At 50.3% G+C, this 15,040-nt stretch overlaps 1 protein-coding gene and 3 non-coding genes across 9 annotated transcripts; all 4 read right to left on the bottom strand.

Moving 5' to 3' along the window:
• Window positions 1-14,977, bottom strand: naca (nascent polypeptide associated complex subunit alpha). 6 transcript variants are annotated; one of them, XM_066708605.1, is made up of 11 exons: window positions 14,868-14,977; window positions 13,415-13,486; window positions 10,042-10,851; window positions 7,807-7,857; window positions 4,433-4,744; window positions 2,878-2,963; window positions 2,542-2,619; window positions 1,932-2,078; window positions 1,049-1,177; window positions 811-933; window positions 1-188 (listed from the first exon to the last, which is right to left on the bottom strand). In XM_066708605.1, the coding sequence occupies exons 2-11, from the start codon at window positions 13,482-13,484 to the stop codon at window positions 174-176; spliced, it is 1,821 nt and encodes a 606-aa protein (XP_066564702.1). In that variant the 5' UTR covers window positions 13,485-13,486; window positions 14,868-14,977; the 3' UTR covers window positions 1-173. The 6 variants fall into 6 exon arrangements, with proteins under 6 accessions (XP_066564702.1, XP_066564703.1, XP_066564705.1 ...); XM_066708606.1 differs by lacking the exon at window positions 4,433-4,744; XM_066708608.1 differs by lacking the exon at window positions 10,042-10,851 and having other exon boundaries at window positions 14,868-14,976.
• LOC136754230 (small nucleolar RNA SNORD59) lies at window positions 277-350 on the bottom strand. Its single transcript, XR_010817575.1, has one exon. It is a non-coding gene; the product is annotated as a small nucleolar RNA SNORD59 (small nucleolar RNA).
• Window positions 1,490-1,565, bottom strand: LOC136754228 (small nucleolar RNA SNORD59). Its single transcript, XR_010817574.1, has one exon. It is a non-coding gene; the product is annotated as a small nucleolar RNA SNORD59 (small nucleolar RNA).
• On the bottom strand, window positions 2,305-2,375 carry LOC136754231 (small nucleolar RNA SNORD59). The gene has a single exon (XR_010817576.1). It is a non-coding gene; the product is annotated as a small nucleolar RNA SNORD59 (small nucleolar RNA).
• Window positions 14,978-15,040: the final 63 nt, after the last annotated feature.

Raw genomic sequence — 15,040 nt, 5'->3', positions numbered from 1 at the left:
TTCTGTCTTATCAATCCACAACTTTATTATTCGCCTGGTTAGAAATTGTACAAACGTTATGCATCGATTCAACAGCAAGATCTCACATTGCACACAGCGACCCCCCTCCACCCCACCCCCCAACCCCAAACCCCCGAACTCTCTCACGTCCGTCCGTCACATCCCTCGGGGAATTACATCGTTAACTCCTGCAAGAAGAGAAGAGAAGAGAAGAGAAAACTGTGACCATGCAAACCCAGCTGCCTCTCATCTTTCACCACATTCAAACCCCGTTCACCTTCTCAGGACAGAGCGTATCTTCAGCAGACTCAGAAGAACGAAAGTCATACTGTTCACATCATCACAGAAGGACCAATGGACAGAACGCAGCACAGGAAACACTGGGTATGCACAGTGCCAGGGGAAGCTCAGCTACCTCCTCTGCCATGTGCTTGCTACAAACTTTTACTGTTCCAGCTTTCAAGAGTGAGTTTTGAGTGAATACTATGATTAGACCACTCCCATTCACGGCCACGGAGGGAGGCTGTCTCCAGGTGGAAGAACTAAAGGGGTCTGTTCATCAGTTTCATACAGTTGGCATAAACCATTCTACAGATCTGAAGTTTCCACAGTCGTTTTCCTCTCCCTGAGGTTTGGCTGATCGCAGAAGCACCCCGACACATCATCAGTACTGTACTTCAGTTTATCAAAACTTAAGGAATTTCATGCAGTTGGCAACCAGTGACACTGCTGGACTGCAGCCCCAAAAATCCCACCCACTCCCCCTACAGTGTGAAGGCCAACCACCCCTCCCCCACCAGCCTCGCTCACCATGATGGCGTTAACTATGTCGTTGTTGTTATTCTTGAGGGCCCGCACAGCCTTCGCCCGCGACACGTTAGCCTGCGACATCACCAGCTCGATGTCCTTCACCTCGACACCGGTCTCGTCAACCTGGGAGGAAGGGAAGAGAGATGAGTGGGCAGACAGTTTTTCCAGATGGTACTCTGTGGAACAGCCACTGTGTGTGCTCTCCCATATGCCAAGCGCCACTGCCTGCACATCTCACCTCTTCCTCTTCGCTCTCCTCCTGCACGGTAGGCGTCTGCGTGTGCTCCTGGATATTGGAGACGGCCTCCCCCTGGACCTTGAACTTTTCTGCAGCTGCGAGCTGAGCCTGCTGGGACAGGTCCTCAATCTGCAGGAGGGGGAAGAGAAGATGTTAAGATCCTTAAGGCCTTTCTTAGCAGTCTCCCTGCCAGCCTGACCTCAGCTCATGTCCGAGAGCTACAAGGTCAGTGGCTTGTTTAGTAAACTAAACAAGAGCCTTCAGAGTCTTGCGCACACAGCCTTGCTGTAATAGAACAGGGTAACTCAGAACACACATTGCCACAGTACTAGACTGATTCACTGTGCTCTAAACCACAGTCATTCTGTTGCAGTGTAGCAACTAAGAAATACATCCAAGCCCGGAAAGGTAGGCACAAGCCAATCAGCTCCACTCAAGTTTCCATCTCAGCACAGAAAGGGTCTCTTCAGCAAACTCAGAAGAACGAAAGTCATACTGTGTAAATCATCACGGAAGGAAATGTGAGTGAGCAAGAAGTTTCTCAGAATGGCAGTAACCCTTAACAATCTCTGCTTGTGTAAAGGAGTGGGGGCTGAAGACCCCGTTCACAACACAAACAGGAGCCAAAATCTGTCCCAGACCCATTTTTTTTTTTTTTTAGTGTAGAGGTAATGCCATTGCAGCAGTTGCATTGGACACAGGCTGGAAGCAGGGGGTGGAATCAGAGGCTTCTGCCCTGAGGCAGCCCCTGCTGACTATCTATCCATACATCTCCAAGCATCCAGAATTAACTGCCTTGCTCCCCCAAGAGAGCACTGCAGGTATTCGCTGTCCAGAGTAAACCTTTTTAAACAGCCCGAGGGCAGAGGCAGGCGGAGCGTACCTTGGCCTCTCCGAAGACAATATAGGTGTCGGACGCGGGGCTCTTGTACACATCTGGCTTAGTGATGACAAACAGGATGTTCTTGGATTTCCTGATGGTGACTCTGGTGACCCCGGTGACCTGGCGAAGCCCCAGCTTGGACATAGCCTTAGAAAGAGAGAGAGCAAAAGAGAGGATCAGGAGAGAGTGATTACTTGCAGCAGACTTCTAACGACTTGAGACACCTTATTGTCGATCAACCAACTGACGATCTCTAAAGAGCATCAGAGACATTGTGTGGCCCCCGCACTGCGGTCAACACTTCAACCTTCTTGTGGTCAAGAACGCTGACCTCAAGCGTCGCCTCCCCTCAGAATCGATCTGGCACCGTTCACTTTCTCAGGACAGAGTGCGTCTTCAGCAGACTCAGAAGAACGAAAGTCACTGTTCTCATCATCATAGAAGGAACTTTTGTACCCTGGTCTCGATGGAACTAAATGCACCTTTCCCACTCAAACCCTCACTGCTCTGTGGGACCAGACACAGACACTGATCCACTTCCCTTCTTCTCTGTGCCAGAGCCACCATGCCCTTCAACGCATGAACAGCACCCCCCCGCCATGAATCGTACCTTTCGCGCTTTCTTTTCGCTCCTGCTCTGTTTGGCTTTGCTGACTGGGTCCTCGTCAATCTCGGCGGCTGCAGCGAGCTGTGGGGAAAGGGAGAGTCAGGTCATGGGTCTCTGAATCAGCAAATTATAGAGTACACTGAACACACTGGAGTAACTAGCTAATTTAAGCTAAATAGTGATATAATCAATTAAGTAGTTAATAGTATAAAACAGCCACTCTGCCGGAACAGGGTTGGCCAGCTGTGCTACAAAGGTATAAAATGATCATTACTGCTACAATGGTGCAGAGTGCCACCCCTCCCCCTCAAACTGCCACGGAGATGCCCGGCGCCCTACCTGTGCCTGCTGCGAGTGTGCCTGTGCCGCGTCCTGCTCCTCCAGATCAGGTACAGACTCGTCGCTGTCTGACTCGGTGCCAGACCCTGCCAACGCCAGACAGACAACGGTCACTCAACACACCCCCTGCACCACGCTTGCCACACCCTCCCCAGACTGGGCTGCCCGTAACCCCCCTTGCTTTAATATCAGCCTGCTCCAATCCTGCTGCACCTTATGGACACTATGAGGGAGAAACTTTTAAATAAACTTAAATCCTTGATGGGAAGCTAAAATCTGCCAATAATCACTATTTGAGATGAAGGTCAACAGTGTGAATACCAGTTTTTCCAAGTGTAAAATTAACACTGGACCTACAATATCTGTGTGCATGTTAATTAAAAGTGGGACTGAAAGTCACCCTGAAAATCACACCTCAGGTTTAAGTACCATACATTAACCATCCCCCAGCTGCACAGAAATACAAATGCTAAGGATGTTGGCCCACTGGTTAACCCTCCTGTAAAACCCACTGTTCAAATCATACTGACAGCCACTGCTTCTCCTATGGTACAAAAAGTATGAGATTTTAGTTTATTTTTATATAGGCTTGCAAAGAAAAGCATTTACCAACTCCATGTCTGATACTCGAAGCATCTAATTGTAGTTTTCCAAATTATTAATATAATTGTATTTTTAAATGAGAAAACCCATCTCATTCTCTGCCACAAATGAAAACTATCCTCTTATTCTGGGATAGAAGACACCATTACAGCAATATAAATAACAATGCATACCTCACAATTCCTTTTCTACATCATTAAACAGAGGCAACACATAGACCACTGTACAGGCAAACTTTAGGACCGATCCCAGCGACAGACAGACAAGCACACGTACACGGGGATCCACTACACATTTTAGCACTCTACACTATGGTTAGAACAAAGTATTTCCCAAAATAAAAAGACACTCGTGCAACATCTGTACAAGATCGCAAACTCTTTGTTAAGGTTAGGACACAGATGCCCGGGGTGCAGAGAGCGGGCTGCACGCTGCTCTGCAACACACGCACCCAAGCAACACGCTCATCAGCCCTGACACAGCCCCAGACAACACACACACCAGTCAGGACAAGCTTTCCTGTGTGCGCGCCTGTCCGTTTCGGGTTCCTACACAGGATTAAACACCAAAAACAACAAGGGGCATAGCGTGCTGCTGGTTGAATCTGCCCTGGGACGACCCACAGATGGGACTCAACACCCAGTCGCCAACTCCTGCGTCCAGCACACGGCCCCTGATTGGGCCAATATCACTTCGATTACATCAAGTTAATCTCGTGCTGGGCAGGGATTTAGAGAAACAAGGAACACAAAAACTAAACTAAAAACAACAAACAAGCACCAGGAGGGTTAGTGGCGTTCAAGTGAGAAAGGGGAAGTGCCTGGTCTTTCCCTGGAGTGAGTCAGTGTTAGAGTTTAGTCAGAGACTTTCTACAGTACTCCAGTGGTGAGTGCTGAGATCTGAGGCAGCACACAAAGACAGACAGGCAGGCAAGACAGAGATAGAAAGATACCCTTGTTGTTCTTGATCACAGGCTCTGGCTGGGCAGGGGCCATAGCCGGGCCTGGTTTGGGGGCGGTGGCGGTCACGGGTACTGCAGGGGGGGCAGTTACGGCTGGGGGTTTCGGGGGGGTCTCCACGGAGATGGGGGTGTGGAATTGGGGCAGGGAGAAAGGCTCCTCCGGGGGGATGAGGGGGGGCAGCTCATCATCTTCCTCTGGGGTTGGGGAAGCAGGCTTAACTTTGGCAATTGGAGGGGCAGGAGGAGGTGGTGTGGAGGCATCGGCGGCAGGAGAAGACTGAGGAGGAGGAGGAGTGGTGGTCTCTGTGGCAGACAGAGACTGAGGCTTAGGAGGCAGGATGACAGTGGGGGGAGGCACTGGATGAGACTGAGCAGGCGGAGCAGCAGAGGCGAGAGGTGCTGACGGAGACTGCGTAGGTGGAGCAGCAGCAATAGGCGGAGCAGCAGCAGGAGCAGCCTCTTTCTTGCCAGGTGCCAATTTCTCCTTCGGCAAGGAAGTGGGTGCACCCTTGGCACAATTGGCTTTGGGAGGCTGCTCTGGCTTGGAGGCCTTGGGGGAGGGCACTGGCTTGGCCTCATCTAGGATGGGCGCTGCAGCAGCAGCAGCAGCAGGGGTAGGAACAGGAGTGGCTGCAGCAGCTGGCGCAGCAGGGGTAGAAACAGGGGTGGCTGCAGCAGCAGCAGCAGGGGTAGGAACAGGGGTGGCTGCAGCAGCAGCAGCAGGGGTAGGAACAGGGGTGGCTGCAGCAGCAGCAGCAGGGGTAGGAACAGGGGTGGCTGCAGCAGCAGGGGTAGGAACAGGGGTGGCTGCAGCAGCAGGGGTAGGAACAGGGGTGGCTGCAGCAGCAGCAGCAGCAGCGGGGGTAGGAACAGGGGTGGCTGCAGCAGCAGCAGCAGCAGCAGCGGGGGTAGGAACAGGGGTGGCTGCAGCAGCAGCAGCAGCGGGGGTAGGAACAGGGGTGGCTGCAGCAGCAGCAGCAGCAGCAGCAGCGGGGGTAGGAACAGGGGTGGCTGCAGCAGCAGCAGCAGGGGTAGGAACAGGGGTGGCTGCAGCAGCAGCAGCAGGGGTAGGAACAGGGGTGACTGCAGCAGCAGCAGCAGGGGTAGGAATAGGGGTGGCTGCAGCAGCAGCAGGTGTAGGAACAGGGGTGGCTGCTGCAGCAGAGGCGGTAGCAGGAACAAAGTTGGCTGCAGGGACTGATGCCACTGGGGGTTTGGGACACTGTGCAGGGGGGGCCTCAGGGGCAGTCTTGGGAAGACCGGAAGCAACAGCCGCAGCAAAGGAAATGGGAGGGGGGGCGGCAGGCTGGGATGTCACCTTGAAGGAGACGGGAGTGGGGGGGGGAGCGGCAGCAGCAGTTGTCTTGGGGGAGTCAGGCTTGGCCAGGGCAGGGGCATCTACCTTCTTCAGTGGGGCATCTTTGCCTAGAGATTCCACCTTTGCTGGGGCATCAATCTTCTTCACTGGGGCAGGTTTAGCAGGGGCTTCTGCCTTCACTGGAACAGGGGCATCTACGTTCTTGCCTGGGGCATCTTTGGCTGGAGATTCTTCCTTCACTGGGGCAGGGGCATCTACCTTCTTCACTGGGGCATCTTTGGCTGCGGCTGGTTGAGCAGGGGCTTCTGCCTTCACTGGAACAGGGGCATCTACGTTCTTGCCTGGGGCATCTTTGGCTGGAGATTCTACCTTTTTCACTGGGGTAGATTTAGCAGGGGCTTTGCTCTTCACTGGGGCAGCAGCATCTGGGGCATCTTTGGCTGGAAATTCTACCTTCACTGGGGCAGGGGCATCTACCTTCTTTACAGGGGCATCTCTGGCTGCAGCTTGTTTAGCAGGGGCTTCTGACTTCGCTGGGGCAGGGGCATCTACCTTCTTCACTGGGGCATCTTTGACTGGGGATTGTACCTTTGCTGGAGCATCTACCTTCTTCGCTGAGGCAGGTTTAGCAGGGGCTTCTGCCTTCACTGAGGCAGCAGCATCAAACTTCACTGGAACATGGGCATCTACCTCCTTCACTGGGGTATCTTTGGCCAGGGCCTCAGCCTTCACTGGGGTATCTATGGCTAGACTTTTATCTGCTGCAGGTGCTGGCTCCTGTTTGGGAGCTGGGGCAGGAGCAGGGACAGAAGCTTCCTTGGGGGCCTTGGCCATCTTAGCACCAGTGCCTTTCGCCCCATTGCTGCCTTTCTTGCCTTTGGCCGGCTTTCCCACCTTCACCACCTTGGGCTGGGGGCTGGCCTTGTCACCCTGAGCTGGGGGGCTGCAGGCAACCTGGGGGCTGGCGAGAGGAGAGCAGGGTGGGGTGCAGTGTGGAAGGGAGGAGGAATTGGGGGAAGGCTTGGGAGAGGAAGGGGAGGAGGTGGAAGCAGGTGCAGCACGCTTGGTAGCAACGGGCACAGGCTTGGAGGCAGAAGAGGACAGCTTGGTCCCAGAAGCCTTAGCTTCCTTAGCTTTGGGCACAGCGGGAGCACTAGCAGAGGAGCGCAGAGGAGTGGAAGAGGAGAGTTTCTTGGAAGCAGGAGTGGTGGCAGAGGGAGAGGCTGAAGGAGATAAAGGGGGTCAGTTGGACTCGGAAAAGAGAACCGCAGAGAAAAATGGCAACGGACGGAACGAGAGAGAGAAAGCCAAACACCACATGACAAGGCCAAGCACTGCCATGCAATGTCAGAGGTCACAGCAGAGGATCAAGACTGCTGACAAACCTTAGGTTAGATATTCCACATCAGCACACATTAAAAGATCCACCACACCCCAAACCCAGTCAACACACTCTAGCCTCGCTGCTCACAGCGACAGCACTACAGGACGCACATGCATTCCCCAGGCAGGCACTACAGGGCTCTGCGAAGATATCTACTGACAGGTCTAGCTCTACATCTTCCTAAGGCCGAGATGCTACACACCATGCACAATAGGCTCATACGTGCACCTGCGAGCCCTGGAGTTGTGTTTAAAGGGGCTAGTCCACTGCTGATTCCGCAATTCTCCAGCACAAGGTCAGAGAAAAAAAGACCCCCCCCCCCCAACCACACTTTCACTGACCTGTACACCAAGAGAGGTGCAAATATCTGGAATTGTGATAGTCACAGAGTATACTTCCAGCTGTCCCAAAATCCTGGCAAACATGCACCGCGTTCAGTGGTATGAATCTCGGTGACCAAGCTTGTGCAAGCCATGCAGTCCCCATCCACCCTTTGCTAATTATGACCTTTCATAGGCAGAGGGACTGCACCTGGGAATGGGGGACTGGAACTGAAATGGTGTGTCCCTTTGGCAACCTATGGCTGAGGTTGGGAGGTTAATACAACACTGCACACCAGAAGGGGTTAGTGGATTATGGGTCTGGTGGAGCAGGGTCTTCTACCTGGCTTCTTCTCTGCAGCAGCAGCAGCAGGAGGGGCAGGGGCAGCTGGAGCTGGATGATAATTCAGAGCAGTGACAGTGTTACACACAAGTCTCATGATTCCAGGACCACAGGAAGGAATGAAAACGTTCACAGCGGGAGCAACAGTGTTTTCCATCACGCACAGCAAGCACAGAGACCAGACAGCTCAACTTACCTTTCTATTGTTTTTGGACAGCATAGTTTTACAATGCAAACTGCAGTTCACACACACACACCCACACGCCTACTACAGATCTCTAAAATAGCAAAAATGAGCACACAGGGCCGAGAGATTAGAGACTCACAAGTCAAAACCAACATTTAGTACGGCAGGGCGCAGGATCAAGGAAAAGAGGATTTTAAAACTCAAATTGAAGGCATACAATATAAACACTTTAAATTTCAACGTCCACAATGCAGACCCACCTTGGGATGTACATGCAAAGTCAGCTCTACTGCACAGCACTCGGCTCCTGGCCACACAGCCAATCACATACTACACATTGGGATCTACAGGCCTCTAATGCTAAGCAAGCTTCTGCCCATGCATCTGAGGTAGGAGATTGTTTCTGGGGGCAGTAGGAGAAGGAGGGAGAGCGGGGAGAACGGAGACTGCCATACTCTACCGGGGGTGAACTCAGGCATTCCCATCCATTGTCACAAACTGCTTTTACTCCCCCTCTGAAGCCCCATGCAAAGACACCAACATCAGAGATCTGCTAAACATCAGATCCAGGCTGGGCAGAGAGAATCTGAGCCAAAGAACTCTGCTTCCTTCACTCAAAACTATGAGCGTTTGGCTGAGACTACGAGACAGAACTATGAAAGTGTGGTATAGCTGCTTCAGTCTTAAGAGCCAGCCACTCCCCACTGAGGCTGTGGGGAGGTCAGATCAAAAGCTTCAATTGTTCCACAGGGAGCAGGGACCGGGACTGAAGGAGGAAAGCAAACCTCTCATAAGTTTAAGAAGTCAGCCCTCTTCTCAAAGTATCTTGGGCAGCGGCTGTGCACCTGTACCCTGGGTTGCCCGAAGGGCCTGTAGAATGCAAACAAGACTTCTAGGAGTTGCTGAAGAGGCTGCTACAGGAAGTAATAAAACCTCATAAGGACACTACATTTCAGTTAGTTTCTTGCAGTGTGATCCAGAGCATAGAGCGGCAGCAGCTCTCCTGTGCTGAAGGAGTGCAGACAGTTTTTTTTAACTTTAACTCAAGATTTAGAACAAGCTCTGTGGTGTGTGTGGGAAAGATGTAACTAAGAGGTGTGGTGGGGGTGGGGGGTAGCAATAGCTAGCCATGAAAGCCTACCGTGCACACCAGCAGCCTGGAACACTCACACAAAACCTGCCTAGGAGGAAAGACTATTTACTAATTGATACACAAGACCACTACAGAGAGAGTTGCGCTAAAGGTACATCCTAAAGGCTACATTAAGCGATATTAGAAATAAGCTATTTTAGGACCAGAACACTAAGAAATTAGGAAACAGTCAGAAGAAGAAAGTCTAGAAGAAACAGAACTTGTACCAGCCAAAAAAAACAGCACGGGGAGATCCACGGGGAAGTGTCCAGCTGTGGAAGAGAAGGGAGGGGGCGCAGTGACAGCGGAATCACAGGCCTGACAGTGGCGCTGTTTCCTTCCTGTCCAGCTCCCGCATTGAACTAAAAGCACACATCGCACTGGTTTAAGAACACTCTTGGTAAAGAAACCCTGAGGTAAGTGACCGAAAAAAATAATTCTTACTGACTGCGTTGTCCTGCGCCCCCTCCCAGAAAAGAGTTGCCACACATTACTAGGGAGGGATAAAGCAACAAAAAAACACGTTATCGGGTTAATGGTGAGGGAGGGGGTGTCTCCTTCTCAGAACCACTGCCTTCAAAGACCAAACCCATCCCATCGTGCTCTGGTCTGGTGAGGCAAGTGCGACACGATGGTGGAAACGAAATCCAAAATAAAACTCACCTTTCATTTTAAAAAAATGAGATTTCTTGTCCAACCTACTTACCATGCTGGACTAATCATAGTGGTAGAGAATGGGCCTGGTGGTGTGAGGGGCAAAGAGGAAAAAACAAGCCACACCTACTCCAGCACTTTAAGACCATCCCACTTTCTATGCCAGACCAAACACACTGAAAGAGGAGGGGTTAGGTCTCAAAGGGAATAGCTTGGAAGGGGAGAGCAGGACTGGTCATCTCTTCCCACTCATTAAACCCACCTGAAGGCTCCCGAGCTGCGGCAGAGGGGCCCATGTTGCCCAGCTCCAGCTCGGTCTGGGAGGCTTCGTTAGCCAATGGCGCTGGGGCAATGTCAAAAGGCTGTGCAGCCACGGCCACGTCCACGCTCCCAGCCACCGGCGCCTCTGTCTCAGTCTCCTCAACAGGGGCGGTAAGCTCGGGGCTGGGCATGACATCCCCGCTCAATATGCAGCTCGCTTCTGGTATTCCTGAAGCCACGGCTTCTGGGGTTTCCGCCTCCGTGCCGCTTGTTTCTGCTTCGGCAGGTGTCTCCAAAACTTCTGCATTTTCTCCTGTGGCCATGGACTCAGGGGTAATAGCAATAGGTGCTTTTTTTGTGTCTTCTGTCAGCATCTCTGTGGGGCTGGTGGTGGCACTCATCCCAGCCTCAGCACCAACTTTGCAGTCAGGCTCTTCAGGGCAGACTTCCTGGCTCTCAGGGACAGCCTCTGGACTTTCTTCTGCTGCGCCGCTTTTCCCTGGATCATCTGGCACAGGAGCGGCTGCCCCTTCTTCAGTGCCCACCGCCTGTGCGGCTGCCCCTTCTTCAGTGCCCACCGCCTGTGCAGGCATCTCTATTGTGACGGCGATCTCTGTGGTGACACTATCGCAGGTGTTGGTTTTGCTACTTTCCTTCTCCACATCATTGCTTGTGCTCCCAGTGCTGATGGACTCCATGCTGCCCTTCTCGACCATCTCTGCAGTCATGCTAGGTACTTCTGTGGCCACAGCTTTGGTCAAGACGGGAGCATCAGTGGCAGGAGTTGCAGAGCCACTCGAGTCTCCCGAAGCTGGGAGGAGGAGGAGGAGGAGGAGGAGGAGGAGGAGGGAGGAGTCACAGCAACATTATCAACAGCTGCCGACAAACTCGGGTTTCAGTCCTTGTGACGCATAATCAAAACACAGCTCTGAACAGAACAGAAGCAAAACAAAACTAAAAGACTAGGCAGATTCTCTTCTCTGCCCCTCACATTTGCAAGGGAAATACAGGAGAAGATAACTGAAAAGATGTGTGGAAGGGAATTCCATTTTCTTGGCAATATGCAGTCAGGTTTATTTTGCCGCTCTTTACATTAAAAAGCATAATTTTGATTAAACGACACAAGATCCCCTGCACCATCCCCACTACCTCCCACACGAACCCTCCATCACCCTCTACATCCACACCTGTCTGGAAACATTCAACTGCTGAGGGCCAATGAAAGACTGAGAACAAACTAACGGCATGTTGTGCGATGGCTCTTCGAAACCTACTGGGTATACTTAAAGTCAGGCCGGGATTTTAATCACTTGAGATTTTACATTTTGGAACTTGAGGCTGACCATTAACTCAACACCTAGGAGTGCCAGAGCTGAAAGGGATTCATAGATCGATTTCTTGATCAGAATTAAAAAAAAAAAAAAAAAAAAGGCTTACAGTTTACATGTGTTTCTTGAAACTCAAAACCCCCTATACACACACACGCGTGTCTATCCAAGGGAATATAGGGATCATTCAGTCAGCGGTGACACCCCAAATAGATACATGTGCAGTGCAGCAGGAGCTGGATTTCAGCATACGAATTAAGTATTTAAGTATTAAAAAAATAAAAATAGCTCAGAATTTAAGAGTGAAATATATATACAAAGAGGAGTTGCAGAAAGTGGAATAAAGAAACAAGTCAGTTTGGGGTTTGCAACCTTGGTTCCCCTTTCAGAATAAGTTCCCCTGTCCCCCCCATTGCCTTGGTGACAGCAGCATGCCCAAAGTGACCCAACATCAACCCAACTGTGTGTGTACACCCCAGATAATCACCCCCACCATGTCATGCAGTGCCCACATTCAGCGTCTTCACGTGATACTGGCCAGTAGACTGCCCCACACAAAAAACAGCAACCCATTTGTGCAGCTGAGACATGAAGAGCTGACCAAGACACACACTGGCAGAGGGACATCCCTACTGTGATTGCAAATTACAAAAAACAAAAATATTGAACAGATCTATGCAGACTGACTGACCCCAAAACCGAAACGTTCCAACACCATGCTCCAAGAGGGCAGTAATATTAGCCTCAGCCACTACATTACTTTACACTGCATCTTACACCAAATGGGACAGTCCTATAAAGTCTGCACGTGTATTTGGTCAACACCAGACCGACCATTTTGCCATGATGTTCTTTGGGTTCGGTATAGCAAGTCCACCCACACAGCTTTTCTATACTGAGCCAAAACAAACTCATCCCCCAGTATTCTAATTGCAACAAAAACTTTTTTTTTTTTTTTTCCTGTTAGCAGATGATCCTGAACTACAGGTCCTGCCTTACATTCGCCTTACCTGAGAAGGAGATCAGTACCCAGACACAGCTAGCAACAGACGTTCAATAAAACCCTGCTTTGCAAACATCCAGAGACACTCCCTACAATGTTCAATGAGCTGCCCCCTCAGAGGACTTATATAGGAAAAGTTTCTTCCACAGAGGAGTTCTGTTTGGGGCAAAGATGCTGCTCTCAGCGCCTCCCTGTGGTAAGTGGTACTGCTCTTCATGCGGAGTTAAGTGAAAAAACACACTGACACTTACTTAAACGTACACAAACTTAAAAACAGGCCAAGTTGCATGCAAAAAGTCAACAACTTCAAAAATAAAACGCATCAAATTGAGGTGCATGTTAGTTCCAGTATACCATACAGCCCAGTTCAACTGTACAGTGCAGTGTCATTCAGTGCAAGTGTGCGAATGTGAACAAGTATGAGTGAGTGGAAGGGTGTGCTCGTGTGTGTAACAGGGGTCCTGGATCTTTTGAAGGGAGTGAATAAAACTACCATCTTCCCAGTTCATGAGACTCCACCAGACACTTTGGCCTCTATGGGGTGCTTCCATCAAAGGAAGACAAGCCCTGCAAACCCACAGGTCAGCTCTTGAGTCTTGGCAATAAGGGAATGTCAAGTAACTTAAAAGAGAGGTGGATCCAGGACCCCACCACTGCCACTGAGTCAGTTTGAGAATGTAAACTTCTACAATCGTACAGCAGGTGGAGCCACTCTAGGTTTTCCTGGCTGCAGGAAATTGGGAACAAGCTAAATAAGGACCCCTCTTGCACCTTATTTAGTCAGATTAACAGAACGGCATAAGTCAGCACCAGAAAAGGACAAAGTGAATGCTGGATACAGGACATTGCATCCTGCCAGCCCTGGGCAGGACCAACAGCTAGACAATAGCAGCCAGTGGAGTTCTCCCAGAGTGTAAATGTGTGTGGTTGTACATGTGCGAGTGAGTGTGTGGTTCAATATTTATGAGCGAGTGACTGCGTACATGGGTGTGGTTGTACGCGAGTGTGTACATGAGTGGGTTTGTGCTTGGAGTCATACGAACCAGTCTCAGCTTGCGCTTGCTGCATCTCCTGCTCCGTGGCCGGAACAGTTTCTGTGGCTTCACCAGGCATGTCTGTGAGAGGAGAAGGGACATGTGAACACTGTGAAGGGGAACAACACGATCATACAGCCCTGCTCTCTTTAACGGAGACAATCCTTAACTGAACTCAAGAAGCACCTCTTAAAATTGAGACACCCCAACCCACACTTGCTACAAACCAGGGGTGCAATCCAGCAGGATTCACAACTTGTCTTTAATTGGCCCAAATGAAGACTAATTTGTTCAATGGGGTGGTTTAGAACTCCAGTGGAATTAAAACTAACACAAGGCTCCCCCCTTCCCAGACCCAACATCAAATACACATTATCTAACGTCAATAAAAGGCAGATTTTTTTGTATTTTATTATCAGAGCAGATTTCAGTCTCAGAAACGCACAGTAAGACAACAAAACAATGGAGCTGCCTGCCAGGTTACGTTAGTCTATGTCAGTCAACGGCAACTGGGGGCGAATCCCGGGAATAGCCGCTGTGTCGGATCGTAAAAGTGTCGTAGTATTTACAGTGGGCTTTTCCCCAACAGAAAGACACCGAAACCATCGAAACTCACTCGACTGCGACTCCCCTAAATCGTAATCCACACAGAGCCTTTTTATGTTTACACACTTTTAAACCATAATGTCACCGGCCCACAGAAGTCAAGCTAAAATACAACAGTAAGATCTTCCGAGCATTGACAGATAGGACTGTTAGATTTATTTTAACGTGTTATTACTATGATTGATATCAGTCGTATTACAATTGCCCAGGGCCTGTTACCGGCGCACAAACCACGCTGTCCACGGTCAGCGCAGGACCTCTGAGTGACATGTGTATCGGTTGCTGCAATTACACAAATCCATAAGTGTCGGACGTTTACCGTAATAACAGAACAGACCAATCTTCAAAGAAAGTAGCGGGTTTTATGGCAATTGCAATAATACGTTTTCGAGTTCAAGGCTGAATTACAAGACTTAAATTTTTACTTTGAACAATACTGACACTGATAAAGGGACTCGTTTGACACTGTGCACAACGGCAAGCCACTTCAATAGACGCTCACATGTCCCAGAGAAGGAGTTAAGTTAAACAAATTAAAAAGGGAAAGGAATGATACAGTTCTGTACAGCTCTTATGTATGTATCACTCATACTCTTCGCTTTTTTTTTTGAGGACAAACACTCGCTCTGCAGTTTAAACACTACGGGAGTCTAAAAAAAAAAAAAAAACAGCCCCCATTTTGTACCAACGCTGTCCCCCTAAGTGGCGACTTTGTCAACTAACGAAACCGACGACCGCCGAAATACCGGGGTCTCCACGCAGCGGAGAACCCCGGGAGCACAAAAAGGCGTTTTCGGTGCGAATTGGTGTGTTTTAAGATGATAGATGCCGGCGGATTTCGGACAGAAACACTCACTGTGTCAGGAGTTGAGATCCAAGATGGCTGAAAAAGAGAGATTCTGACCTCACGCTCCCTGGGATATCACACATGCCCACAGCTTCCGCTTCCGGTTCGCAACGTGAGCCGTCTTTCCAGCTCAGACAGAAATATGGCCACTAGCGCGCCCGACTGTGTGTAGTGTTTAGTTA

This window comes from Amia ocellicauda, chromosome 7, assembly GCF_036373705.1.
Source record: "Amia ocellicauda isolate fAmiCal2 chromosome 7, fAmiCal2.hap1, whole genome shotgun sequence".
In the NCBI taxonomy this organism is placed as follows: domain Eukaryota; kingdom Metazoa; phylum Chordata; class Actinopteri; order Amiiformes; family Amiidae; genus Amia; species Amia ocellicauda.
This window is presented reverse-complemented; position numbering and strand designations above follow the sequence as displayed.